General features: G+C 59.6%; 5 protein-coding genes across 5 annotated transcripts; 1 reads left to right on the top strand and 4 right to left on the bottom strand.

The window, feature by feature from the left end:
- Positions 1 to 6: 6 nt before the first annotated feature.
- LOC117641539 (putative fatty acyl-CoA reductase CG5065) lies at positions 7 to 3,355 on the bottom strand. Its single transcript, XM_034378964.1, has 8 exons — positions 3,140 to 3,355; positions 2,266 to 2,620; positions 1,764 to 2,015; positions 1,430 to 1,688; positions 1,010 to 1,218; positions 709 to 932; positions 369 to 629; positions 7 to 288 (listed from the first exon to the last, which is right to left on the bottom strand). Exons 2-8 carry the CDS (start codon positions 2,599 to 2,601, stop codon positions 177 to 179), a joined length of 1,653 nt encoding a protein of 550 aa, XP_034234855.1. The 5' UTR covers positions 2,602 to 2,620; positions 3,140 to 3,355; the 3' UTR covers positions 7 to 176.
- A 3,344-nt stretch (positions 3,356 to 6,699) lies between these two features.
- Positions 6,700 to 7,421, bottom strand: LOC117641121 (homeobox protein ceh-19-like). Its single transcript, XM_034378235.1, has 3 exons — positions 7,228 to 7,421; positions 6,896 to 7,149; positions 6,700 to 6,838 (listed from the first exon to the last, which is right to left on the bottom strand). The coding sequence occupies exons 1-3, from the start codon at positions 7,384 to 7,386 to the stop codon at positions 6,700 to 6,702; spliced, it is 552 nt and encodes a 183-aa protein (XP_034234126.1). The 5' UTR covers positions 7,387 to 7,421.
- A 522-nt stretch (positions 7,422 to 7,943) lies between these two features.
- Positions 7,944 to 9,229, bottom strand: LOC117641120. The gene is made up of 3 exons (XM_034378233.1): positions 8,619 to 9,229; positions 8,295 to 8,541; positions 7,944 to 8,228 (listed from the first exon to the last, which is right to left on the bottom strand). The coding sequence occupies exons 1-3, from the start codon at positions 9,032 to 9,034 to the stop codon at positions 7,944 to 7,946; spliced, it is 948 nt and encodes a 315-aa protein (XP_034234124.1). The 5' UTR covers positions 9,035 to 9,229.
- A 2,362-nt stretch (positions 9,230 to 11,591) lies between these two features.
- LOC117641119 lies at positions 11,592 to 14,849 on the bottom strand. The gene is made up of 8 exons (XM_034378232.1): positions 14,647 to 14,849; positions 14,429 to 14,570; positions 13,426 to 13,636; positions 13,106 to 13,341; positions 12,771 to 13,026; positions 12,497 to 12,632; positions 12,333 to 12,419; positions 11,592 to 11,610 (listed from the first exon to the last, which is right to left on the bottom strand). Exons 1-8 carry the CDS (start codon positions 14,739 to 14,741, stop codon positions 11,592 to 11,594), a joined length of 1,182 nt encoding a protein of 393 aa, XP_034234123.1. The 5' UTR covers positions 14,742 to 14,849.
- Positions 14,850 to 20,661: 5,812 nt separating this feature from the next.
- On the top strand, positions 20,662 to 26,807 carry LOC117641657 (DENN domain-containing protein 2A-like). The gene is made up of 10 exons (XM_034379152.1): positions 20,662 to 22,881; positions 22,995 to 23,249; positions 23,330 to 23,507; positions 23,586 to 23,848; positions 23,962 to 24,216; positions 24,297 to 24,830; positions 24,916 to 25,161; positions 25,262 to 25,385; positions 25,483 to 25,587; positions 25,663 to 26,807. Exons 1-10 carry the CDS (start codon positions 21,073 to 21,075, stop codon positions 25,695 to 25,697), a joined length of 3,804 nt encoding a protein of 1,267 aa, XP_034235043.1. The 5' UTR covers positions 20,662 to 21,072; the 3' UTR covers positions 25,698 to 26,807.
- Positions 26,808 to 26,841: the final 34 nt, after the last annotated feature.

Below are 26,841 nucleotides of genomic sequence, written 5' to 3'. Positions count from 1 at the left end.
CATGGAAACAAAAAAATAAAATAATAATACTTAATCCTCACTTAGGATAATAACACATAATCAACAATGAGTGGCGCTATGTACAAATGGCTTAATCTAACGTAGGTAACTCAGGTCGTTCTTCGGGGCTGGGCTCAGTCGGAGATCTCGGTCCGCCGCGAGCGGCCGCGAGGCAGTCATCTGGCCAGGCCGAGGACGTCGTTGAAGAGGAAGGAGCCGGCCAAGAAGAAGACCCGGCAGAGGAAGAGCAGGGTGAGGCCCTGCGTCACCCGATGTGCCCACCACAACCTGCGCACAAAACCCGATTTTGAACATTAGAGGAGCTTGAAGGAAACCCACTGTAAAACCAGGTTACCGCCATCACGTACTTCTGCAGCTTGCTGCGGGCGGAGGGGAGGGACTCGGAGCCGTCCTTGAGGATGTACTTCCGGATGCCCATCATGTAGTCGGTGACGTACGGCTTCCACGACATATGCGACACGTCCACGTCGAAGGTCTGGCGGTCGGTGATGCAGTCCATCTCCTTCATCAGGGCCTTCATGTTGGAGCTCTCGAAGTCCCACTCGTGCAGCGAGAAGAACTCGCCTGTCTTGGCGGCCAGCTTGAAGCGCTGGGCGATCTTCACCATGCTGGAAGCAGCCGAGACGGCGTCGTCAATGTTCGAAAGGTTGGAGGTACAAATGCGCCGCGAAACAGGCTTGCACTCACATGGGTTTGCCGCCCTGGGCGCGGATGAGGAGGTCCACGACGTGGGCGGGGAAGAAGTGGAAGAAGATCTCGCAGAACTTGTGGATGTAGCGGTTGGTGCGGAAGGAGAAGCCGGGGTACCACTGCACGTGTTTGGTGGGCGTGTCGACGGCCTGGTTCTGCGTCAGCCGCCCGAACTCGTGCCAGTGCACCGGGTTGAGCTGCCCGCTCGTGCAGTTGTACACCTGCAGCAGGGCGTCGGGGTCGGGTCAGAAAAGAAATATTCGGAAGCACTCCGCGCGGAGGAGACGCCGTCGCGCACCTGCACGTTGTTGGCGAGGTGCGTGCCCGTCCTCCAGGCGGCGGTGATGAGCGTGTTGACCACCAGGTCGACGGGGATCAGGTCCACGATGTAGTCCTCCTCGCAGATGATGGAGCGGATCGTGCCGCGCCCGATCTCCATCATGATGCCCGTGATGCCGCACACGTTGTCCACCCAGCCGGGCACGGGGTCGCGCAGCGCCGCCGTCACTGCAACACGTTGCGCAACCGCGGTGACCGTCAACAGCGTGACGTCACTTGTGTCCCGTTGCACACGCATGCACCGCGGGACGGCCTACCCTCCAGTTCGCAGGCGCTAGCAGGCGCCTAGTGGGTAGGACGTCCCGTTACACACGCCTGCACCGCGGGATGGCCTACCCTCCAGATCGCAGGCGCTGATCGCAGGCGGCAACAAGCTTACCGATGGACGGGCGCACGATGGCGCAGGGGATGTCGTCCGCTTCTTCTTGCACGATCCACTCCGCCATGGCCTTGGTGAGCGTGTACGTGTTGGGGTGCCGCTTGCCCATGAGCGCGTTGGCCAGGCCGGGCATGGCGTCCTCGGGCAGGGACTTGACGAGCTTGATGACGGCCTCCGGGTCGGCCGGCGGCGGGTACACCATCTCGCGCACCTCGCGCTTGTCGGCGTTGGAGTAGGCTGTGGAGACGTGCACCAGGGACTGCGAGCAGAGCGTCATTGTCGTGGTCAGAGTCTGGCGGCGAGAGGGCGGAGGCGACGGTCTGGCGGTACGCACCTTGATGTTGATCATCTCCTTGCACAGGCGCATGACCCTCTGCGTGCCCACGGTGTTGAGGGACACGGCGGCGGCCAGGCCCTCGTTGAAGCGGACGGTGGCCGCCGAGTGGAACACGATGTTGACCTCCGCCTGCAGGCGACGCCGGTCACCCTCGCTGAGCCCCAGGTGGGGCAGCGACACGTCCCCGGCCACGGGCCGCACCTTGCCGAACACGGCGGGGCCCTGCTCGGAGCGCAGCCGCTCGAACACCTGCACAGGACGGGAACGGTCAGAGCGCGGGCCCGATGTGCCAACGCCACTGGAAATCCAGGACTGTGACGTCACGTTCGTTTGAACGCAAACTGTGCAACGATCGTTTAAATATTATGTCACATTTGTTCCAAACGTGAATCGGACGAACGTGACGTCATGCTTCCGCATTTCCAGTAGTGCCGTGCAGTGTCGTTTCAAGCAAACTCGACGCTGTTTGTCTGGTTGGTTTGTTGTTGGGGGTACCGACCGGGTGCTGGAGCAGCTCCTGGTACCGCCCCTCCACGTCCATGCCCTTCTTGGGCCGGATGAGGATGTAGATGACGTTGAGGTCGGGGCAGCAGCGCAGCAGCTTCTCGACCAGGGCCTTGCCGACGAACCCGGTGGCTCCGGTCACCATGACGGTGGCGCCGGCGAAGAACTCCTGCACCGGCGAGGAGAGGGTGGCGCTGGCGCCGTCCTCGGGGGCGGCCTGCTGCACGGGCACGGGCGCCGCTCCCACCGGCACGCCCTCCGCCGTCCAGGGCGCCGCCAAGCCGGCGTCCAGGCCCTCGCTGGGCCCGGCGGGGCCAGTCTCCACTCCCATGGCGCTTGGCTCGGTCCTCCTGCAAACACCCACGCCGTCATGGTCCTCGCTCTGCACTAGCCGGCACTGGCGGCACTGGCTGCACGTCGCCGTCGGGCACCTGCAGAGGTTGTCCAGGAACAGGTGCATGTGGACGACGTGACGACAGCACTGCGAGCGTCCCCGGCGTCGCCTCCGTGCAAGGCCCTATTGATCCTGTCCTCCCGGGCCGCGCGGCGACGGCACTTGAAGGCACCGCGGCTCGGTTCGAACGACGTCTGTCAAAGCGACAGCGGGGAGCGGGACGACCCCACGACACAACCCTCTGCCTGCCTCTGCCGCCGGGGGTAACGAGGGCTGCGGGGTGGCGGGGGTTTGTTTGAGCGCGTCACCCTGTGCAACCACGGCGTAGCGTAACCCTCGGTAACCCTACACGCCGCTAAGAGCCCGGCTCAGACAGATGCGCGTGGCTTCGCCTCGCCGCCTCGTCGAGATCGAGAGGTTCCAAGTTCGAGTGCCAGAGAGATAGCTTCTGGATGGACCCTTAATCACGGCTTACCTTGCGATCCGACTAGAAGAGCGCCGTTATCCTGTCGGCGTAGCCGCTGTCACTCGCACACGGGCACTGTCTTGCACACGCACACACACAGACACGCACCCACACTGTAGCACTGTCTGTCGCACAGGTGTCACCAACACACGCGCAAAACGATGGCACTGCGCTCACATGCTCCGGGCGACTGGTCACTCTCGATTCGTGCTCGGCACTGCAGAGTGCCTGCTGGAGCACGGAGGCACGGCGGGCACGGCGGGCACGGCCTGCTGGACCCCTGCAGCTGCAGAGAAGCAGGGTACCGGAGGAGAGGGTGGACGGGGGACGGGAGGGGCGGCAGAGGGAGGGGGTCAGAAGGGCGGTCCAATACGGAAGCACGGAAAACTGAGTCACAGCCATCACTGGGTGGCCTCCTTACACCCCTTCCACTCCCCGCCGGCCGCCTCCCCTCCCGCCCCTCCCGCCCCTCCCCGCGTCACGAGAGCAAGGGCCTCTGTGTGGGAGGGGCGGGCCAGGGGGGGAGGGGAAGGGCCGAGGGAAAGTTGTGTATACCCACGTGGTTCGGAGGGCCTTCCCAGAGCAGGGCGATGCAGCGGGGCGGGGCGGGGCGCGGGGCGGGGCGACGCGGTGAAGCGGGGCGGGCGGCGGTGCCCCGGTGCCCGGCATGACATAATCGGGAGGCGTTATGTATTGCGCCGGCATCCTTCCAGTCCTTCCAGGCCCCGGCCGGGTACCGCCCGGCACCTTCTGGAGGCTGGCATGTCGGCCCCCACCCCGGTCCTGGAGGCCCGGCGGCCCGGCGGCTCGGCGGCCCGGGGGAGGGGAGCCTTGAGTCGCTGGACGGGTAGCCTTGGGAGGCAAGGGGCGATTCCGGTGCGGCGACCTTAACACCGATTGAGAAATGCAACTGGGGCGTGCGTCCGGCCCGTCCGGCCCGTCCGGCCTCCAGTCGGGCCGCCGGGCCGCCGGGCCGTCGCGGCGGGGGCGGCGTGAGGCGCGCGGGGTCCGAGGTTCAGCTTCGCGCCTCGCACGGACCAACGCAGTGGACGCCCTGGCCCCTGGTCCTGCTTGAGTGTAACATGCGTGCATGTTGCGACGTTCTTCGGCCCGCGCCCAATCGCGCGCGACTGACCACCGCCATGCCGGCAACGCGATCCGTCGGTCTGGCAAACTTGGCAAATGTCGGGCTGCAGCGTGAGAGCCGAGCCACGAGAGACGTCTTCTCGGAAGAGCGTCGGGCCGGTGCGCTGCGGGGCACTACACTGAGAACTGCTTCTCGTTTTGAGGCAAATCGATTTAGTGGCACTTGTCGGACACTTCCGTGACTGCGGTTGCTTACTGAGAAACAAATCAATCCAGCCATCTAAACGGGCTCCAGGAAAAGTCAACGGCTTTTGAAGGTCTCGTAAGTCGGCAAATATGAGAAGCGCCAGTTTTGAGCCATATAGTTGGCGAGGGGTGCGCGCGGCGGGCGTGATTGTACTAAAAGGGTGCCACCGCTAACGTAGAGCGTCCGCTCTGTCTCCCTCGCACCCTCACGGAATTCCCCACCGGGGGCGAAGGGCACAGCCACAGCAGGGCAGCCGCATCTCCCCTTCGGAACGGCACTAACAAGCCCGGACCTTCCAGCTCTAGATGAGCCGGTGCGGCGCTGCGCGGCGCCTGACCCAGTTGCCGTGTAGGAAACAACAAAACGGTGCCGGTGCGTCGTGCGTCGCGACGTGCCCGTCGTGGACGCGTGTCAGGACAGAGCAGCCCCGGCGGTAACCGATTACGTGCAAACGAGTTCCGTGGATCTACTCTTGTGCAATGCGGTACGGTCCCCGGCCGGCGAGGCCCCGCACCCGCCCGCTCCGCACCTCCCCCCCCTCCTTTTCCTCTTCTTCCCACTCCACCTGGCCGCATGTGGCACACTGCACCCTCGAAAGGGGGCACGCCCGGGGCCGCGGCCAGCTGAATTGAGACATTTCTGTAAGTTTCTGCGAAACTGCTGCGGCAGTCGCGGGTTCAACTTGCGGTCTGTAACCGTATTGTGGGATTGCGTGTGATGTTGTCAAGGCGGTGACTTTGTTATTTTTATTCATATTTACTTTAATTTTTCCGGGTCGTGATAGCCAGCCAGGCAAACCGGAATACCGGAACCGCGACTGTTCGATACCCGGATGTGGCGTGCGAAGGAGGATGCGTTCCTTCCGCGGCGCCGCGGCCTGACTGGCCTGACCCACATGGCAACATGGCTGGGCGGCGATGTGTTTCTGTCTCCTGGACCAGCAGGGCCCAGCCAACTATTCCGAAGGACCGTTCCTTCGCCCTGTCTCTGTTGCACTTGTGAAGCGTTCCGTTGGCGAGGGAGAGAGACAGAGCAACGGAACGATCCTTCGGCTCTCAACTCAACATCACATTCCGGCTGCGACGGCGAAGGAAGGCCGAGGACGACCCGGCGTCGCGCCCCGCCGGGCCGCTCTGCTGCGCCGGACTTTGGCCCGCGGTGCAGGTGAAAGTGGCCGCAGCTCCTCTCCCTGCAGTGCCTGTCCCTGGACGTGGACGTCCAGGCTCGCTGGCTGAACTTCGCTCAGCGCGTCGTCGGGCGCTAAGTGGGACGGGTCCTCCGTCGCCTCCACCGAGGTGCGCAGCAGCGCAGCAGCAGGCTCATTCCGAGCGGGCGCTCTCGTCGGTCTGTCTCTCTCGCACGCACACGCAACGGCCCATGAGTGCGAGAGAGAGAGAGACCTCACACTCGGGATCAGCCGGCAGCAGCGCGGCGACGAGCGCGGACAGGGAATCCGCGAGCAAATACTTTCGCCGCGTGTGGACAGGGTTACTTGTCGAGCGCCGCGGTACCGCACCAACCAACACACTGCTTTCGTCGTCGCGGAGCGGTCCGCAGGGGCGCGACGGAGAAGGAGCAGCAGTTCCCGTACCCCATAACAGCACGCCGTGCCGCGCCGAGCCGCGCCGCTCCGCCGTCGGCGGGGAGGGTGCGACGGTGCGACGGTGTGACGCCGTCCGTGGTGCAACCCGCACTCCTCTCGTCAAACAAAGCGGCTGAAAGGGGCAGGAAAAGCGCGGTCTCTCTCGCACCCTTGCCGAGAGTCCACAGCCCCATGAGCGTGACGGTGACAGAGCGACGAAACAAATATTCCAAATAGCTGGGCTGCATCCCGCCATCGGAGACCGCTGGTGCGGCTGCCACGGAAGCTGTGAGCGAGGAGTATCGCCGTCCAGGCTAGGCAGACGCCATGGCAAGGAGTATCGGCGCGCCCTAGCGTGCCCCGTTGGGGTATCCACGACTCTCCGACGTGCGTGCTAGAGGCGTCAGTGAGAAGCGGGCCGGCCACCGGTGTCGGATGGGATGCCCACCTCCTGGGGGCCGCCGCGCCATGCCCGCGCCTACCGGGTTTCCCTTGAGCTATGTGTCGCCACCTTCTCGTGTCATTGGGATTCATTGGTTACCGAAGAGAAATCCACAAGAACATCTACATGCTTTATTTTAGAAAAAAGAACGACTGTCGCCATCTTGTTTCAGGAATAAAATAATATCACTTCCTTTGTACACCAGTCAAGTCCTACACGGTCACGATGTCCGTCGAGGAGGACGCCTCCTCGTCCGCCGCGACGGTCGCGCTGGAGGACGCGTCGGTGGACGCCGCGGTGCCGCCCTCCAGGGGCGTCAGCGCGAACGAGTTGGCCATGGCGGCCGCCATGCTGCTGTAGTACGACGCCGTGAGGTGCAGTGAGGGCGGCGGCGGCGGCAGCCCCGACGGGGCAGGCGGCTGGAAGAAGCCCCCGGCCAGGCCGCCGGCGGGCGCCACTGCCACGGCGTTGGTGGCGGAGCCGAACAGCCCCGGAGGACGGGGGGCCGTGACATGCGGCGGGGCGGGCAGCTTGTAGCGCGTCGTCATCTGCTTCTTCCACTTCGTGCGCCGGTTCTGGAACCACGTCTTGATCTGCACCTCCGTCAGGTTCAGCGCCTTGGACAACTCCATGCGCTTGGACACGCTCAGGTACTTGTCGACCTGCGGACAGAACGCGGCTACAGTTATACCGTGAAAACGCTGAAACGCCGGGGCTAGACGTAGCGCTGTCCTTTATACCTTGAACTCGGTCTCCAGCCGCTCCAGCTGGCGCGCGCTGTAGGCCTGGCGGGGCTTGCGGTCCAGGCCCGGCTTGCGGCACCGCCGGCCCGCGGGCTTGGGCGCTGCGACACACACAAACACACAAAAGATGAAAGATGAGAAACTCGGCGACAACATACAGGCATACCGCCCAGCCACCCGCGCCACCAAGGCTCCGGCCCGGCCGTTTCGCACCTGCGCGATAACGACTCGGGAACACGCCGCGCTCGGTGTGCTCGGACAACATGGGGTTATTATGTCGTTATGGGTGTCGCGTCTCTTGGCCTGCTCGGCAGGGCGTGGGTGCGAGACCAGCCTTCCGCGAACGGCCGAACGGGCAGCTCCTCGCCGGCACGACGCGCTGCTTGTGGGTGTTCCGGGTCGCCCATTCTCGTTCGTGGAAGACGGGCTTACCTTGAAGTGTGAACAGTGGCGTCCCCTTGGGCCCGCCGAGTCCCCCGGCCAGCCACCCCCCGTACAGGAGGGAGGCGGGGTAGTGGTAGGCCGGCGGCAGGGCGTTGGGGCGCGGGGGCCGCGGGGCGGGCGGCGTCGTCGTGGGGGCGGCGAGGGCGGGGCTCCCGCGGGCGTCGTGCTGCCGTGAAGGGGCGGGGCCTGCGTTCAATCGGGAGGTTATTCACTCATGGCAACAACCACATGGCAATGGCGAGCGTGCCTTGGCGGTCCATTCATCGCGTTTACGCAGACGTACCCGCGTCCGAGAGCTGCCTGGCCGAGTCGGGCGGCAGGCTCGGTCCCCGTATGTGCACGCCCAGGGCTCCGAGGCCGTGGATGGACAGCCCCGCGGGCAGCCCAGCCGACAGCCCCAGCCCCAGGCTGTTGAGGTCGGCGAGCGCGGACAACCCCGGCGGCAGCCCGGCGGACAGGCCGAGGCCGTGGAGGTGCTGCATGCCGTGCATGCGCAGCAGGGCGGGCACCGGCAGGGCGGGCAGCCCGTGCACCGGGGAGGGGCGCACGAAGCGCTGCGAATGCAGACGGTTAGCCAGGGCCCTTCGCGCATTTTAGACGAGAACGAGTTAACGGCCAACCTGCTGCTCCCCGTCGTCCGCGCCGTGGAAGGCCCTCCACAGCTCGCCCCGCTGCTCGTCGCCAGGGGTGGGCGGCGGTGACGGCGCGAGTCCGGCCGGCGTCCGAGGCCGCGGCAAAGGCTCCGCGTCCAGCTCCGCATCCAGCTCGGCCTCGTCCCCGGAGTCGCCGAAGGGCTCCACGTCTGCCGCGGACGCTTCCGAGGCCTCGGAGCCGTCAGAGCAGCCACGACTCGGGCTGAGCACCCGCCTGGTTTCATTCAAACACAGTCAGTCCGGCTTTGGTTTCCTCTTCACTAAGCAGGACGTCAAAACGAGCGCACTCACCTTCCCAGGATGCTGTCGATGGAGAAGTGGTTGTTCTTGGGGCTGGTGCTGGAGATGACGCCGGACGCCGACGGCGAGAGTCTGCCCTTACTCCTGCGCTCGCGCACGTCTCTCCGGTCGCGACGCAGGTCCTCGGGGCTTCCTGGGCACGCCGCGCTGGCGCTGCCGTCGCGGCCGCCGAGCTCCGTCGTCGTGGAGGTCACCTGCAGGTTCCCGCAGTGTCTCGGTGACGGCGAGCACCACACCTTCGCGTCGTCGTCCTCGTCCACAGTGACGTCATCGTCGTCGGACGGCGGCGGCGACAAGGCTGACCGGCGGTCGCACTCCAGGGCGGCGTCCTCACCCACATCGCGGTGGCCGCGGTGGACGTCGTCGGCCAGCAGGAGGCGCTCGGCCGCCGTCACGGACGTAATCATGGCGAGGCCGCCTGGCTCCAGCAAGACCCACGCATGCTTCACGGACACTGACTAGTACCACATCCACTACGACGCAACTCGGGCCCGGCGGGACTACGAACCGCTACGAACCCATGGCCTCGGCCGCCTCGGCTAGCACCTGGGCGGCGATGCTCACTGACATCCTGAGGACATGCCTTCGCGTCGTGGACTGGAACCGCCAGCCGCCCCGCCGGAGCACTGTCCTGCCGCCCGGGCCGCCCCGCCCCCGCCGCCCCCGCCGCCCCGCGCAGCCCTCGGACTACCGCGCTGATAGTTTTTAAGGGCGAAAGCACGGCCACATTACCCGGTTTGTTGGCCAGACTGAGCGGTCCCGGGGTGCGGGGGTGGAGTGGGCCGGGGCGGGGAACGAGTGGGAGGGGGCGCGGGCCCGCCTGGACCAATGGGAACCGATCAGGTGCTAAACTTCACACCTTCGCGTTGCTCCTTTATCTCCCATCCTCCCCTCTCCCCCGTGGTCCTCTCACTCTCGCTCCCTCTCTCTCCCTCCCTCTTTCCTCCCGTCCCCCGCGCTGCCGCTCCTCCCCCGCAAAATGAATTATGGCAGGAAGATGCTGCGTGTTAGTGGTACTTTATCCATCCCTCCGCGACGGAGGGGAGGGGGCGGGCGGGGCGGGCGAGGGCGCGGGGTTGGTAAGAGGGAAGCGACCGGGCGGAACAGGCCGGAGAATGCCCGCTGAGGTTAAGATTGGAACTGGCCGTTTTTAATCTGCTGCAAACCTTTTTTTTTTTGGTGTGGTTGAAAAAATATACTAATAACATACACATTTTTCTCTCATGTCACGTTGAAAGAGGGGAAAGCTTTTACAGTTTTTTGTTTGCTTTTTTTGCGGTTGGAAGTAGTGTTAGCACTTGGTTTGCCCGTCCACAGTTAAGACGTGAGTGCCCCACGCCTGCCTGCCTTTGTCCCAGCCTCGATCGCCTCCTGAGGGAAATTTGGCTATGCTGTGCGGCGCGAAGACGCGCGGCAATGAATGCAATGCAGTGGCGTGGCAAAAGCAGAGGCAGTGGCAGAGGCCACTTTGCGCGTCGATTGCCGTTTCGCGTGCTGCTGGAGCCTCGCCGGAGCCTCGCTGGAGCCTCCAGCCTAAAACCTGGAGCGAGGCGATTCGTAGCGCCTGGCCACGGCGGCCGCGGTGCGTCGTGCGTCGCTGCGTCCGGGCGTCCGCCTTCGCCCCCGCTTGCGTCTGCGTGTTTGCTCGCCCCTCTTTAGCGCTGCTTTAACGTGAACCGCCTCGACACACACGGCCAGACGCAGCGCAGCGCGGCCCGGCCGAGCCTCCGCTCCTCACCAAGCCGCCAAGGGTTCGAGTACCGGCGAGTGTCGCCTCTCCTTCCCCCGAGAAAATGACAAAGCGTCTGGCCGGCCTGCGGAAATCTGGGGGCGCGTTTTGCTCGTTTCGCTTCGCCCAGCGCCAGCTTTTGAGCCGGCCGGTACTGGCGGTGCGCAGTGAGGGTGCTGCTGGTAATGGAGTCCAGACAGGCGGCACGCGGCGCCACGCGGCCGTTCCCACGAAGCACAAGAAGTGCCAGCAGAGGGTGGCGGGAGGGCGCTGCGCTGTGATTGGCTCGCCGCGCCGCGCTTACGCCCCGGGCCCGCCAATGGGGAGGCGGCGGGGCGGCGATGCGAAGCAATGCGAAGCAGGCAGGGCGCGGAGGGCATGCAAAGGCGTGCGCCACGGCGAGGACCCAAAGCGACCGTCTTTTGTTACGAACGGCGCGATTATTATGTGACATTCGTTTCAACGTGAATCGAGCCTCGATTAGACCCAACTGATTCACGTCATGTTCGGGCTGAGTTCAGACTGCCACTGCGTCCAATCAAAGGCGAGAAAAGCTCCCTCAACGGAGAAGGCCTTTGGACTGTCCCTTAGCACGCCTTTGTTACGGAGTGCGATTTCCCGCTAGAGCTTGAGAGCAGTGTTGCCGCGAAGTTGGTCAAAACAGTAACAAATATGTAAATCTCCTTGCCTGGACCATTCTCAACCCGTTCCTTCCCCCGTCTCACTGTGCCCTTCCTTTCCAGCGTCGGTTTCCTCCCCCTCTACCCCCTCCCCCTTTCCCAGCCCCTAATGTGCGAGGTCGATTCGGAGGCTGGGATGATTAGCGGTGCTGGGTCACGCGATGGCGGCCACCTCTCCGGCCGACGCACAAAGAGCAAGGTGCGAGAAATTGGCCCGCCACGCCGCGCCACGCCAGAGCCATGAGGCGTCGCGTGCCTGGCGTGCTTGGGGCTCAGCGCCCTCGCGCCCTGTAAGGCTTTACCGCCAAACCTAAAGAGGAGTCTTCGGCCCACCGAGTCCGAGACACTGGCAGGCCGCATGGCTTTCATTCAAGGAATTATTCGGGGCTTTTGTACGGCAGTTTCAGAACAGTTGAGAAAGTTTTATGAAAAAAAAACACAGAAAGGATGGTTTATTACAAAACGTTGCCACGGTTACAAAAGTAAGAGAGTTAGGATACATTATTTACACTGCACGCTCTCCGCACGTTCGAAGAAGGATCAAAGAAGCAATCATCACAAATGAGCACTTAACCTACGCGTAGAGGATCAATGGGGACAAGAACAGCTCGATGCAGCGTTTCGTTCCCGCCCCCGCTGACGCCGTGCGAGAAGCACCCGAGTCCCCAGCCACCGGGAACACCCCCGCCACCCCCGCCCCTCGGTTTAAAGCTTAAACCCCCCGACACCGGTGCAAAGGATATGGCATGACGCGGCGCCGGGACTCGATTCTCGAGCCACTCGAACCCGCGCCGCGACGTCTTGGTGGTCTTGGTGCGCTAGGCCGTGTCCGCGGCCCGTCGCCGCGAAGCCTTCCTCGCCGCCGCGTGCGGCCCGGGTCGCCGCCGCCGGTTGCCCTTGTTCGTCTTGACGCCGATGGCGGTGAAGTGGGCCGGCTCGCCGTGGTGCGGCCGGGCCGCGGGCGCGCCTCCCGAGGGCCGCATCGTGATGATCTTCGGCAGGTCGCTGAAGGCCGGGTGGATGATGCCGACGGGCGGCCCTGCTGGCCCTGCCGGTGGTGGTGCTGCGGAGGCTGGCGGAGGGGCCTCGCTGGAGTAGCTCACCGTGGTGGTGGGCTCCGGGGCCGGGGCCGTACTCCCGGTCGAGGTGACGTCCCTGACGCCAGGATCGCCAGCCCCGCCGGGCCCGGCTGCATCGGGGGCGCCTGCGCCAGGCACGCTAGGGGTGGGGCCGGCCGGACGCGCGGCGTCGCACCGCGGGAACACGGCGCTGCAGCGCGCGTTCCCCAGCCCCAACAACGAGGCCCTCAGGTTGTCCAGGGTGGCCACGGCCGGCGCGGCGGTCCCGGGGGAAAGGCGGCCAGCCACCCAACTCATCCCCACACTGCGAGCAAGAGAAAAGGGTTCCAGAATGCCCGCTTCCAGTTAGAAAATCCACCAAAAAGTTGTTTTCAGTTCCACCTCCAGATCGGCATCCACAGACGAAAGGGGCCCTCGATGGTCCTGGAGAAGCGGTTGTGCTTGCAGAGCGCCCGGTGCAGGCAGTCCCTGTTGTCCGGCGCCTTGTCGGCCCAAGCGTCCGGCCCGAGCGAGCGACCTGGCGGCAGAGGCACAAGCTTTAACCCTTCAACTGTAAGATAGTGGTGGTGACATAGGGCGGGTCAAGCACCTGCGCAACGGGGTAATCACTCGGTTTTTTTTTGCGTCCAGAAACTATGACTTCAGGCCCTCGTACCTGCAGCTCGCCGTCGCGGTGCCCGGTAGACGAGCATGGCGGCGTCGATGGAGGCGAGCACCCTCTGCGCGGCGCGGTTCAGCATCTCGGGGGACACAGCCGGCAGTAGAGGCGTCGCGGCCCCCGGCCCGCGCGCCGCTCTCCGACGTCGCCGGCGCCCGCCTTCGCCCTCCCCTGCACCGTTGTCTCCGCCGTCGCCATCTCCGCCACCAGGTGTGGCAGGCACCTCCATCATCATCATGTTGTTGTTGTTTTGCTGCAAAGTTTTTATTTCGTATTTTACGCTGAAATGAAAGCTAAGCATGATACACAATACATTAAAGCTTTAGATGTACCGGTAATATTATGAGGTACATGATGAGCTGGACTGCGAAGGCCCCGAAGGCCAGGAATGCGATGGCGGTGAGCACCAGGTCGAAGAGATCCTTGAGAGACAGCATCTTGCTGTGGTGGCCTTTCTCCAGGTGCTCGTGGTGCTCGTACTCGGGCTCGTGGTGTTCGTGGTGCTCGTGGTGTTCGTGATGCTCGTCCAGGTACTCGCCGCCGCCGTACTCGAACGGGTTCCTGTCCTCTGCCGAACCCACTCAGTTTAATGGACGGGCCGGGCAGCGCGGCGGCCGCCGCGCCGTGGAGGCAGGCCACCCAACGTACTCACCTCCGACGCCGAGTGCGTGCACGGACGAGACGGGCGCAGCAAAGCTGTTGATGGAAGAGGCCAGGTTGAGGCCGTGCGAGTGCATCCCCAGCGAGGGTAGGCCTTGGGGCAGGCCGGGCAGGGCGACGTGCTGCCCCGGCACGTTGAAGGTGCTGGCGCCGAGCGCGGGGGCCGGCGGGACCGCGGCGTGCGTCATGGCAAACCCCGTCACCTGCATCACCCCAATCTCATGTAGGAGAAGAAAATGCGACCGGTCGTTGTGGGTAGTCGAACCCGCGACGCGCTCACCTCGCCCCCCTCGAAGGTGGCCGTGTCAGCCTGCGAGGTGTGCGGCAGCGTGGCCGCGGCGTTGTCCGAGGCGGACGCGATGTTGTCATAGTGCCGGTAAATGTCCTCGAGCAGGGTGGTCCTGGCCAGCCAGTCCTTGTACGCCGACGAGCCCTCGTCCGCGAGCAAGCTGTCCTTAGCGTCCGTCCGTCGCGGTCCGGACCCCGGCCGCTTCCTCCGTCGCCGACGGCGACGTCTCCGCCGCTTGCCGTCAGCATCGACCGCCGTCGCGGCCACGACGGCCTTCCGCCGGAACGCCGGCAGGTTGCTGCGCGGCTCGTCGACGGCGCGGCGCCGGGTGTCGCTGGACGGTGGCGCGGCCGCGGGCGGCACGGGAAGCGGCAGCCCGGCGTCAGCGTCGGCGTCGGCCAAGCCGGTGGTGCCGTTGGCCGAGGCGCCGCTCCTGTGGGAAACGACACGGATATGTGGAGTGGAAGGCACCGCGCGGCGCAGCGCCATTGTAAAGAGGCGCGCGGCGTGAGAGCACACACACGCACAAAGGCCCTGCATAGCGAGGAACACGTTTTCCCGATAAACTCGCATTATACCTGTGCTCGTCCTCGGCGTCCGCGAGGCCTGGCGCGGTATCGTCGACGCCGCCCTCGTCCTGGTCGTCGCGGCGGTGCCCCACAAGCAGGGTGCTACTGATGCGTCGCCGCGGCGCGGGCGGAGAGGCGGTGAGCGCCGCGGCGTTGGCCGGGTCCGGGCTCGCCTCCACGTCCGTGTCGGTTAGGTCGGACGCGAGGCCCACCCCCGTCATGTCGCCCAGGATCTGCTCCGCCACGAAGCCGCGGCAGAGGTACTCGTTCATCATGCGTCTGCGGGGTTCGATTCGAATTGTGAATCACTAGCGGTAGGCGGTCAACACGCGCTGCGAGAGGTTCGGTGTCTCACCTGTGGAAGTTCATTGTCACGAACGCGTCGCTCCAGTTGCCCCCGTAGGTCTTGAGGTCCTGGTTGGCGAGGGGCGCCGCGGCGGCAAGCGCCATGGCATCTGTCTGGTTGGTGGGTCCCTCCTGCAGGAACAGCGTCCCGGGCAGCAAGTCCGCGCTCAGGATGTCGTTGACGTGCAGCAGCGCGCCGATGGCCAGCCCCGGGCCGAGCAGGGCCAGGGCTGCCGCCAGAGCCAGCCTCCGCGACCATCGCGACCGTCCGGGGGCGGCGCGGCCCGGGGGTGGCGGCGGGGGCGGCACCAGGAGGGGCGGTCGGGGGCGGGGCCTTGGGTAGCGTCTCCGGCAGGACATGCTATCCGCCCGGCGCCGGCTCCATAGCTATGCGGCTCATATCGGCATCGGGCTGGACAACGCTCTCTGCGTCCGTCGCCGCGCAGAGTCCCTTCACATCGTCCACCTCAGCTCTCTAGGAGGCTTGCCTACGCGAGGCTCGCGGCAGCACCACTCAACACACAGCACAGTCGTCGCACAATCCACGCGAAAACGCAAGAATGACCCGGAAGCCCGTTCGGTCAGTCCACTCGCTTCACCGTCGCACAGAATCGCCGCCTCCTCGGAGTGCGGCAAGCTGGTCCACCACGGTGACACCTCCGCGGCCCGACTGCCGGCCGGGCCGGAGGCGTCTCTGCAGTCACGCCACGTCACGCGCCAGGCGTCACGCTTTGGCCGTGACCGTGGAGGCGGTGGAGGCGGCGCGGAGGCGGCCGGCGTGACATGACCGCCACGCGCCGAGCTGCCAGGCGCTGCCATGTGTCAACAGCGGCACCCGGACCAGACGCCCTATCCCGCAGCAGCCCTTCATTTCGAGTTTTTACTTTGTTTCCATCTCCAGCGGTGTCGCTGGTTCCGCCGTCGATTCTCCGTCTCTCTCGCACCGATGGGGCGCTGGTGCGAGGGAGGCAAAGCGAGGAGACACTTGAGCAGAATCGCTACGGAGTGTCGCTGGTCAGGAAGCCCGTGACACTGTGGCGGGCACTGCGCGGGTCCCGGAGCGTGCATCTCATTTGGCCGCCCTGCCCTGGCTTTGCCCTGCCCTGCTACGCACTGGCCGACGTCAAATGGAAGCCCCCCGCGTAACGGGGGCACCGCGGCGCGGGGACGGAGATGGACTCGTGCTGCTCCGCGACCACCGAGCACAGCAAACTGATTCCGCTCCGCACAGTGTTTCAGTGTTTCCATGCTCCGCCTCTCTCGCACCTGTAGGAGTGCGAAAGAGACAGAGCGATGATCGGTCAGCGGTGATGATGACGGTAACGATGATGTCTGGTCCTGCTACCTCGCCTGCTGCATGTAATGACTCCTGAAAACCGCATTAGAATAGGGAGGAGCAACTATGAGAGAAATAAGAAAATGGTATGAATTGGTGACCAAAACCCGGCCACAATGAAACAGTCGAAATCTGACGCCACAGGACACGACACGGCACGGCGCGGGGTTATGGCCGACCAACGGGAAGCTGTCACGGCTGCGGCGTGCGCGCGGCCCGTGCCGGGCTTGGCCGCGGCCAGGGGGGACATCAAGGAGGGCACGCAGGCGGCGGCGCCTGGCGCCGGGTTCGGAGGGCTCGGACACGGCGCGCACCGTTCCTCCAGTTTGTTTATCTGTGGCCCGCGTGACGTCACTGTCACGACGGTCTGCTCTCCAGCCTCACGCGGGGCTAGCGGAGGCAGCAGCTCGATTCCGATCCGAACAGTGTCGTCCTCGCTGTCTCTCTCGCACGCCCCATAAGAGCGAGAGAGAGCGACGGGGACACTGTACGGAATCGAGCTGCTCCTGCTGGTCCGCAGTCCCCGCCGAGCGCCCACCCCTCGGCGCGGCCCGCGGCACCCAGCGGCGAGTTGCGGTGGCGCCACAATGCAGTGAAGTGACACAATGGCCAAAGGGTGGCTGTGGCCGCCTCGCCTGCGCAGCACTGCGCAGCCCGCGGGAGTCCACTTAGCAGCGATATGACTAATAGGTTGCCTGCCCGGGCCTGGCAGGGACACTGGCAGGGAGACAACCACCCGATTTCGAAAGGCAGTGTCGTCACCCTGTCTCTCTCGCTCTCCCACGGGACGCGTCATGGGTGCGACAGAGACAAAGCGACGAAACCGTTTCGGAATGAGGCGGCGGGCTGGACTCCAGAATCGGCCACCGCGCGGGTTTGTGATTTTTCATTCTTTCGTGCATGCATGCATTCACTCATTCACGCGTGTGCGTGTGGAATGGACTTTCTTACGTTATTTATACGAGAGCGCTGCGTACGGAACGTGCGGCAGGCCGCCTCCCCCTCTCACCTGCCCGAGCATTTCCCCCACCCCTCCTCCCCTCTCCCTCGCGCGGAGACGATCGCATTTATCACACCTACAAATCCATTACGAGATAATAAACGATGAGCCCAACAACCCCCAAACACGCTGCGTTTCCCACGGCCGCCTCGGGGGCCGCCGCTGCTGTGCTGCCACCACCTCAGCCTCTTGGCCCACTTGGCCCGCTGTAACCGCCCCGGCCCGCCCCGGCAGCAGAGAGCGGAGAGCAGCTAGGGCTCTAACGCCCCGTGTTCGCCGTGGCGGACCCACGGGCTCTCCTCCACGGGCCCTACCGGCCCTGCAGCTCGATGCCCAGTCTCTCTCGCACTCATGGGGCGTTCCGACGAGGTGCGAGAGAGACAGAGTGAGATGCTGGTGCCCTGGTACTCGGCGAGCTGGACAGTGGGCTGGTCCGAGCCGCGTGCCGGTCGTCGCAGCTTGTGTAGCAGGACAAGCAGGACACGGATACAACGGATACATCTCTGTCGATGCCTCTCTCTCAGCCCTCCCCTTTCTCTCCCTCTGGTCTCGTTTCCGGACAGGCACGCGTACCGCTACGCGCCATACTGCAGGTAGGGCCTGGCGCCGTGCGTACAGCTCCCCCCCTTTCCTCTCTCCCCCGATCCCGACACTCACTCCCATGCCCACTACTACTCTTCCGGTGGCCTCCATACGGGCCGCGCGGCGGCGAGGCGTGGCGTGGCGTAGCGAGGAAGTTGATGAGGATGAGGTCCACGTCGATGCGGCCGATGCCGCCCGGCTGGACCACGCGCCGGCTGGATCACGCGCTGGAGCGCCAGCAGACTGATTCCGAGAGCCGTTTTCGTCGCTCTGTCTCTCTCGCACCTGTACGGAACGCCCCGTATGAGTGCGAGAGAGACAGAGCGACAAACCGCTCTTCTGAATCGCTCGGCAGCGGCACGCCTGGAAATCGGCTGTAGCCTGCCGTTGCTGTTGCCGGCCTCATTGGCGCTTGGCGCGGTGCCCCGCTGCAGGTGGAGTGCCAACGCGCGCGGTGTACGCACGAAGCGCGCCTGCCGCCTCACTCCGTAGGGTCGTTTCGTCGCCGTCTCCGTCGCACCCACAGGGCGTCGTGTAAAACGGCGAGAGAGACGGAGCGACGAAAATGATTCTTCGGAATGAGGCGGCCGGCCGAGGGAAGGGAGCAGTGAGTGCTACTCCGTGACCGAGTGGGGCACGGCCAGGGCACGGCACGGCACGCCACACGCCAAACCGCGTCGCGACGCGCCACGGCGACGCTTGGCTCAAGTGACGCCGCGCAGTGCGGGCAGCACGGGCAGCGTGCGTAGCGCCACCACACCCAGTACCTCCACCTCCAGTGCCCAGCGGACCCAGGCGGCAGCGCGGCGGCGCGGCAGCACAGCCAGGGGCGTAGCCGCAGGCCGGCCAGGGGGGCCCAAGGGGGGGCCGCCGGGGCCGGGGCAACGCCCTTTCCTTTGACAACGGCAAGGCGACAGCCTCGCGCGGCGGAGCGTCGCCGCTGGTTCGCTCCTTCCATCCGACGCCCAGTTCCACACTTTCCACGAATAGATTATTGCTATTCGAGGCCGCGCCCCGTGGGGACCAGCGGGGACCCCCCTCCCCTTCCAACCGCGAGGGCCGCGACTCCGAAATAATACCCCCAATCCCGATAACGGCCTGGACGCGGCCCTGGTGCTCCGCGTCCTGCCGGCCCGGCCGGCCCCTGACTCGGACCCCGGTCCGATTCGGATGCAAATGCGGCGCCGATCAATGCATTGCTGGCGGGGCGGGGCGGGGCGGGGCGGGGCGGCGGGGAGTGGCTGGTGAAAGCCGACATGGTGCACCGCACTCTCCAGTGGGGCGTGCTGGCGACGCTGACGCCAGGCTGCCGACGCGTCGCGCGCGGTCCGCGGCGTACGATGCACGTACGCTGTGTACGCGTACCCGCGGCCAATGGAGGCGCCGCCGACGGCCGATCGCGCCTCGCAGAGAAACGCTCACACACGCGCGGGGCACGCACACACTCACACGCACCGCGGGGTGATGCATTGGCGTCGGCCGGAGTGCGCCGCGGCCGCCCTTTACTTCACTTGATGCAGGATCCGGACAGGTGCGTCCCGCGCCGCGCTGCGTGGCGCCGCATCCTGCAGTGATTCACACCGCGGGGCTGCGTGCGAGGCGCTCTTCGGCGGCCCCAGCATTGTTTGCCCCCCTCCCCCCTTCCCCGCGGTCCTGGCCGGCCGGTCCGGACGCAGCCCGCATTACGGCCTCGGCAATGGCCGCCGCCACTGCGCCACTACGCCCGTGACGGCGTTCTTGGAGTGCTCGGCGCAGACGCCATCGGGGGGACGGTACGGCCGGATGCGCGGCGCCGTGTGCTGTGCTGCGGCGGGGCCGGCGGCGTACGCCTGTCTTCCTGTTTTGCATTGTGAAGGAGGCGGCCCGGTTCCCGGTTCAGACTCGGGGAGCATGCCAGACGATTCCAGCCCCCCACAACACAGGTTCCGATGCATAAATCCGATGCATCGCCATCATGCATGCACTCACCGCGATGGATGTTTCCCAGGCTTTCCACTTTACGGTCTAGCTGGCTTAAAATTTTCGTCTGAAAAGTTGTCAGAAAAGAACAGACTCCACGAAACGGCGGTAGGGACACAAATTCTTGACGTCTATGAAATCCACAATCCACGACAGAGCACAGAGCCTCCTTGTGCCGGGTACGCCGGCGGCGGTGGGAGGGGGCGGGGGAGAGGACGCCAAGTACTTATTCCGGCGAGAACGGATGACTGGGAAGGATTACGCCATCGTGCTGAATCAAACTGGGCGTGGCGTGGCGTGCGCGAGGCTGGGAAGCGCGAGCCGACACGCCCGTGCCCGTGCCTGCGGTGCCCGCAGTCAGTGTTGCACGAAGCGCGCTCAGCTGCCCGATCTTCAAGTGTCTACGCCAAAGCTCGGTCCTGCCTCCAACGTCCTCGCGCTGCCGTCCGTCCGTCACAGCGAGGCGGCAGTGCAGCGACGCCCCGTCGCCGTGCCTTGCGAATGGAGTAGTGGTGCCCAACGCCCGCCCAGCCATCGCTGCTCCCCCGACCAGCAATCTCGACAGACGAGGTTAACCTCAAATTTCCAACTGGAGTACCCGAGAGCCTGTTGCTGCCGCGGGCACTCATTTTGGCGCCGCGTGAGTCGGACGTGTCTAATGTGTCCGCACCCCGCAGCTCGCCGCGGCTCCTACACTGCGTCGGCGCTGATTGCGCTGATCACTGCCGTCCGATCCGAGTGGACCGCGAGGCGCCGCGAGGCCGATGCTGTGGCCGCGTCCTGATGGGGCCCTGTCTGTCCGTGCCGCGAGGGAGGGTCTCTGCGCGAGCCTCGCCGCCCGACCGCTCTCCGGACTCTTCGGGACAGGTAGGCATTAACGACTAGGGCACGCCGTGCCGCGCCGCGTCGGCATGGCGCAGGGCGAACTCTCTCCTTCATTTGCAGTGCCAGGTGCGAGCAGCGAGCCCCGCGCTTACGCCCAGTGCGTCCCTCGACTCGTCCCCGTCCCCTTCCCCACGGCGCGTCGCGGTCGCGGATTCGAACGCCCCGCCAAGCGGCTACCGCTCACCGCCAGGACTTCCATTGCCGGCGCTGCCAACCTGTTGGTGGGGACGACGCCCACGGTCTTGGAGTAGCTCTACCGGCGGACGCCCAGATCACCCTTGCTTCGCTTCTGCGGCGCTGCGAGTCCTGGAAAATGGAAAAATTTTGTGCTTCGTGAAGACAGCCGGGGGCTTCCAAATGTGTGGACAACGGGTGTCAAGTTGCCTGTGCCCAGTACGGTGTGACGGTCAAAACAAAACGAGTGTACAAAATGGCAGAAAGAAACCGTTGGGTTGTTTGACTTCAATGTAGGACTCCGGAAGACAGTGTAAATATGACTCAATAAGCATTAATTTCAAAGCCCGACTTTGGATTTGACTTTGCGCCACCGTAGTGCATCATTCAGAACTGTAATCCACCAATGAAAAGTGCTATTTTACCTATGACGTCAGTGCTGTGTCAGTGTGCAGTGTCCACCGTACGTAGTTTTGCTTCATCTAGAGACTGTGATTTATATGATGCCACCCCCTCACATCGGCGACAACAATAAGAATCGTGTCGAGAATATTAAGAAGAAGTTTGAAGGCAGCAACAAGTTTGTGCCCATTTCGGATAACCTCAACAACGTCGCTGCCAAGAGCCGAGCAGCTCGACAGGAGGATGAAAACAATGGGAATGCAGATTCGAGGTGTCAGACTGACACGCCCAAAAAGCAGAAGCTCGCCCTCACGACGGACATTAGCGCCTCCAACAGTGGAGGCCATTTCCTCAACAACCAAACCCCATCCAAGGGCCACCCCGTTTTGGAGAGGCAGTTGAGCAGTCCCACATCAAGAGGCCATATAAAGAGGAGCCCAGCCTTCCGCTGTGACAGAATCGTCAGGGGTAAAAATGTTTTGGCGCCCTCACCTGGAGCCCCAAGGTCTGTCGTAGGAAAACGAGTCAAGCAGTTTGACTCCACCCCTGATCTAGTTTCTGCTAAAATTTGCAATGTGATTGGTGATGAGCAGCCTCACCAATTCCAAGTTAAATTATCAGCAGATGGAGTAAACGAGCGTGCTAGAGCTTTTACTTCACCTGACAATTTGAGCCGAAGTCCAAAAGATACATTGGATAGCAATTCTTCTGGTCCATGTGAGGCGAAGCGCAATCGACTTGATTATCAGGGAGGCTCAACAGGTGGCAAGAATGGTTTGCCTATCAACTCACCAAGTAGTTGGTTGCTTAGTCGTGGTCTTGGCAAGCCAGATATTTTAAATGACAATAAAGTCAAGACACCATTTTCTAATCAAGATAGTTTCCCTGTCAAGAATTTGCTGTCTGAAATCAAGTTAAAGAGAACTGTCAACGGCTTCAATGAAGAAAAAACTGATGCATCATTGAAGAATCACATTAACCAAGCAGGACCTGCCCCTAAAGCTGTGAGTCTGACTGTCATACCCTCCAATGGCAATAGCCAAACATATCAGCAGGGATTGAGTGCCACCCTTAAAGCAGCACTCAAGGCTCCTCTTCCCTGTGGTCCTCCTCCCAAGAAACCCCCAAGGACTTTTGCCCACAACTCTCCAAAAGTTAAAAGTCCCTCGGAGAGGCTTAACAATTTGAAATGCAACCCAGGTGCCATCAGAAGTCAAGAGTCGTCTTGCCATATTAGTGTGTCCCCACCTCCTGTTATTAAACCTGTACGTTCCAAAACTGAATCTCAAATAATGCTGAGAAAACTAGAAGATGCCCTTATGAATCACAAGCCCTCACCAAGAGGAGCTCAGTCCCCAACATCACCTGTCAACAAAGGTATTAGGCAAGGCAGCTTGAGTCCTCCAGGGAATGGGGCAACATCTGGATATCCTATTTGCTCAAACAGCCAAAACAAGATATGTACTCCGACTCATGCCGCCCGGAGTGGTTGTCTGACCTCCTTAAACTGTGCTGTGGGTCCCACATTGTGTTCACAGCCCCGAGACAGTGTTTATGAAGTCAAAGCAAAGCAGCCAGAATTTATTCCAGACCCCCACACGAAACGGAAGTCAAGTCTACAAGATAATACGTCAAATGTGCAGAAGAATATTCCTGGAAGTTTGCATAAGTCCCACAGCGTTGAGCACATTTATGCTGAGCCATTTCAATTCATTGGAGATGGAAACCAGATCTGCAAATCAAAAGATTGTGAAGCAAATTTTAGAAGTACATCATTTGGAAGAGAGATTCCCAAACCACAGCCAAGATTTCAGCCCAAAAGAATTTTGTCAACATCTCCTGAACAGATTTTACGAACTCGTTTGGGCAGTCCCACTGAAACAAACTCGGAAGGGTTGCACTACTTGGTAAAGACATTCTTATCCAACCAGTTAAAATATGTTCACTTGCATCTTGACAAATGAATGTTTCTTTTCTTTTTCTCCCTGTATTCTCACTGTTTGTTTTTCTTTTATTGCAGTGCACTCCGATTCAAGAAGACTCACCACTTTCCTCTTGCGAATTACAAATGTCATCCCTTCCTTTACGCCTGTCACCTCCACCAGTTGAAGCCACTAATTCAGAGTTGTTGAAGAATGCTGGTCGAGGTTGTTTGTCTTTAGAGATGCCACGTGTGACGACCCCATCATCATCAAAGATGATTCTTAAAAGGAGTCCAGCTGAGAAAGACAAGATGGCTAAAGACGTAATGGATACAAATCTTACCAGTACCAAGGTATTGTATTCAAACATTGTTTTTCCCCACTCATCCCATTTCTTCCTGTTCCAGTAACAAATAATATGTGTCAATTTCAGATTAAATTTTTGATGAATCAAGCATTTGGCTCTCCACTACAATGCTTACCTGCCACTCCACTGGATAGCAACAGTGACTCAGATTCATTGGCTTCAACTCCAGATGAAGGAGTTTCATGTGCACCGTTTCCTGGGATTCCATCACCTCCTATTCAAAGTCATCACAAGGAGATTACTCGTAAGTAATCCAGCAATCTTTAATCAATTTTCAATTTTCTTTTATGTTACTGGTTACTACAAATGTGTTTTAATTTAGGTCCAAATTGTCCACCACCTGATGTACCAGAATCTGCATCACCAACCAAAGAGTCTCTTCAACAACTTACAGCAGAAAGGCAAACTTATGTCCGCCGAGTGTCAAGCCATGTGATGGGTCAGCGTACACTGCGCCTTGCCCACAAAACTGCAAACACACCTTCCAATCATTTGTTTGAATGCCTTTTACTTGTGGGTCTGAATTTGGATCCAGATCGCCCTAAATGCAAAGTGCCTTACATTAAGAGTAAATTTCCTCCCGAGGTAAACCCATTGCCCTCTTATTTTTCTGTAACCAACCTTGGGATAAACAAGACATTTTTAATTTAGTTTACTGAATTTTTGTTGTGCTTATCCTTTTTTAATGTATATTTCAGGCTATTGTTCCTTCCCATATCGAAAATCTATGCTTCCCTGATGCTGGGGAATGGCCCCCACCAATCACCTCCGTTAAAGGTGCCTCTGATTCATTGCCTGGAGAAGAACAGTGCTATTCCCTTGTTGTCACAAGCGAGGTAGGAGAGCGAAAATATGGATATTGCCGACGCGTTCAACCAGAGGGAGCTCCAATTTGTCTTCCACTGGCTTATTGTATCCTTACACAACATCGTGCATCAGGATTCTACTTCAAGGTGTTATATTCATTCATAATTTTGATAACACTGTTGTATTTTTTTTTTTAAGTTAATATCTCAATCAAAATTTTTATCAGGTTTTGGCTGAGCTGGAATCACGACATGGAGAACCAGAGTTACTTCAAGCTGAATTCATTCAACAGTTATATGATTGCGGGCTCCCTAGTCCTGGGCAAGGTTTAAGAGTCCATGGCTCGGGGGAAAATATTTCTGTTGGTTGTGCTGGTTCTAGCAGCTCTAGCAGCTCTAGTGGTACAAACAGCTCTGGCACTGGATCAAGAGGCCCTGTTGTCCTTAAGCGGCCTTATGATACCAGACTAGAAGAACGCGACCTTACAAGATTATTCAACTGCCTCCAAATACCTATCTTTCTTCAAGTGTTTAGTTCTTTGCTCCTGGAGCGCAAGGTTCTTCTTTTGAGCAAATCTATCAGCAAATTGTCGGCCTGCGTTGATGCTCTCCAGTCTATTTTGTTCCCCTTTGTATGGCAACATACATTTATCCCAGTTCTTCCAGCAAACATGTTGGATATTTGTCAAGCCCCTACTCCTTATATAATTGGAGTCCTAAAAGGCAAACATCCCATTTTACCACCTGTTTCAATTGATGATGTGAGTGGGCTTTGTCTGTCATTGGCTCTTGTTACCTCTCTACTTCTACTGAAAACTGCTAAATCTGATGTTTCATTTTTTTCAGGGCATTGTTGTTGATGTGGACAATTCTCTTATACTTCAAAGCCAGCAAGATGAAACCACTATACTTCCTGTTGGAATTAGCAGATCTTTAAAAGTGGCCTTGCAGCTGGCACAGAGTAGTACTCCTCCTGATGATCCATTAAGAAACGTTCTGGTATCAGAAGCATTCCTACGTACTTTCGTTGAAGTGTGTGGGCACTATCAAACCCACATAGTTGTCCAGCAGGATGGAAAAAAAGTTTTTGAAGTAAGTTCTGTTCATCAAAATCAGAAGAAGAAAAATATGTCACATGGTTTTAAAGAATTACAGTGTTCTAACATTTCTTTCTTTCTTTTTTCATTCTCAGAGGGAATCATTTATTAAAGCTGTACGTTCTCGGAGCATTCAGTTGTTTTTGGAGTGGTTTACAGAGACAGCTATGTTCTCTGCATTCATTGATTCTCGTGTAGATAAGTTAAATGATACCAAAGGTACAGCATTTCTTACCTTTATCATGTCTTGTGTTCTACTCTTTGTATTAACAGACATTATTGTTTTATTTGTGTGTGATGTTTTTTTTTTTTCTAGGAATGTTTGAACAGCGTGTGATGGAACATCATGAAGAGAGGGAAAAAAATACTTTACTGTACCTGAAAAACTACAAGGGTATCAACAAGAAAGTAAAAACACTTGGTATGTTCTTGAATAGTCATGTCAATGCCTTTCACATCATTGATCATCCACTATAAATTTTGATTTCTGTTGCAGGAGACCGCTTCAAAGACTGGGCGCCATTCAGCTAGATTCATTGATAACACAGTATGTGTGTGTATGTGCAGCTTCTTCCTTTTTACTTCAATTTTGTGTGGCAATCGTCTCTTTTCTCCAGAAATATCTTACTATTGTTCTTTTGAACAGCTGAGAAGTGTTTATTCTCTTCTTTGTGAGAGTTTCAGTTAATGGAATGTCCATTAATGTTTCATACAGAAAAAGTGCCTTTAAATTTTAGCTAGAACTACCACAGAAGCTAGACTGAATTGCTTTTGCAAACCATCTTAGGTAATTAAGCATAACACTCTCATATTTTTGAAGTTTTACTAGATGACACAAGTAATCAATCACTTTCTATGTAAGTTTTAATAAGTATATTGACACAAATTTTTCAAAACCGTCCATTTTGAGAAACTAATGTTAAAGCTAGCATTTTTAAAATACATATGACTTCACTTGTGATATCTTCCACATATCCTAACCAAAAAGCTGTATTTTGCACTGTCTCAGACCATTTTGTAACAATATTCAATTTTAAAAATATCTTGTGTGCTTTACAATATTGAAACTTAAATTGCTTTATGATTCTGTTGAAACCTAGAATTTGTTACGTTTCCTTGTTAAATTAATAATTCTTGTTGGCATTTAATAGTCTTGCCTTTGTTGTCATAATTGTTCTATAAATTGTATTTGTTCTCCATTTTGCCATAATATTCTTGTTAGAGGATCGTTTTGTTAGGGATAACAATTGAAAAACTCACCGGTGCATATATGTGCCAGTACTAAACATCATTTAGTATGAATCTGACCGTGAAGGACTGCTTCCAATAGTTGTGTAGTATTTTTCCTGTTGAAGTGGAGTGGTTTATTTATTTTGTACCTTCAATAGCTAATTTATGTCTTAACTTATTTATTTTGAATCTTAGTTTTAAGTGGCATTCACTTTGTTGTATTTAACATTTTCTACACTGAGCTTTAATTTAATTGATTTAATTTTGTATTGTGATATGTTCAAAGTAAGCTGTTAGAGGACATAGTTTGTTTTTTTTCTTTTTGTATCTTATCAAGAACTACTCCCTTGCTCATCTCATTTACTCTAAGCAAGGGTTAAGTTGCTCAATAGAAATATTTTCTCCCTGAAAGTGAGTGTTTTATTATTGACCTTGAGCACCTCTC

Source organism: Thrips palmi, unplaced genomic scaffold, assembly GCF_012932325.1.
Source record: "Thrips palmi isolate BJ-2018 unplaced genomic scaffold, TpBJ-2018v1 HiC_scaffold_15, whole genome shotgun sequence".
NCBI lineage: Eukaryota > Metazoa > Arthropoda > Insecta > Thysanoptera > Thripidae > Thrips > Thrips palmi.
The sequence above is the reverse complement of the archived record's forward strand: the minus strand, read 5'-3'. Positions and strand labels throughout refer to the sequence as shown.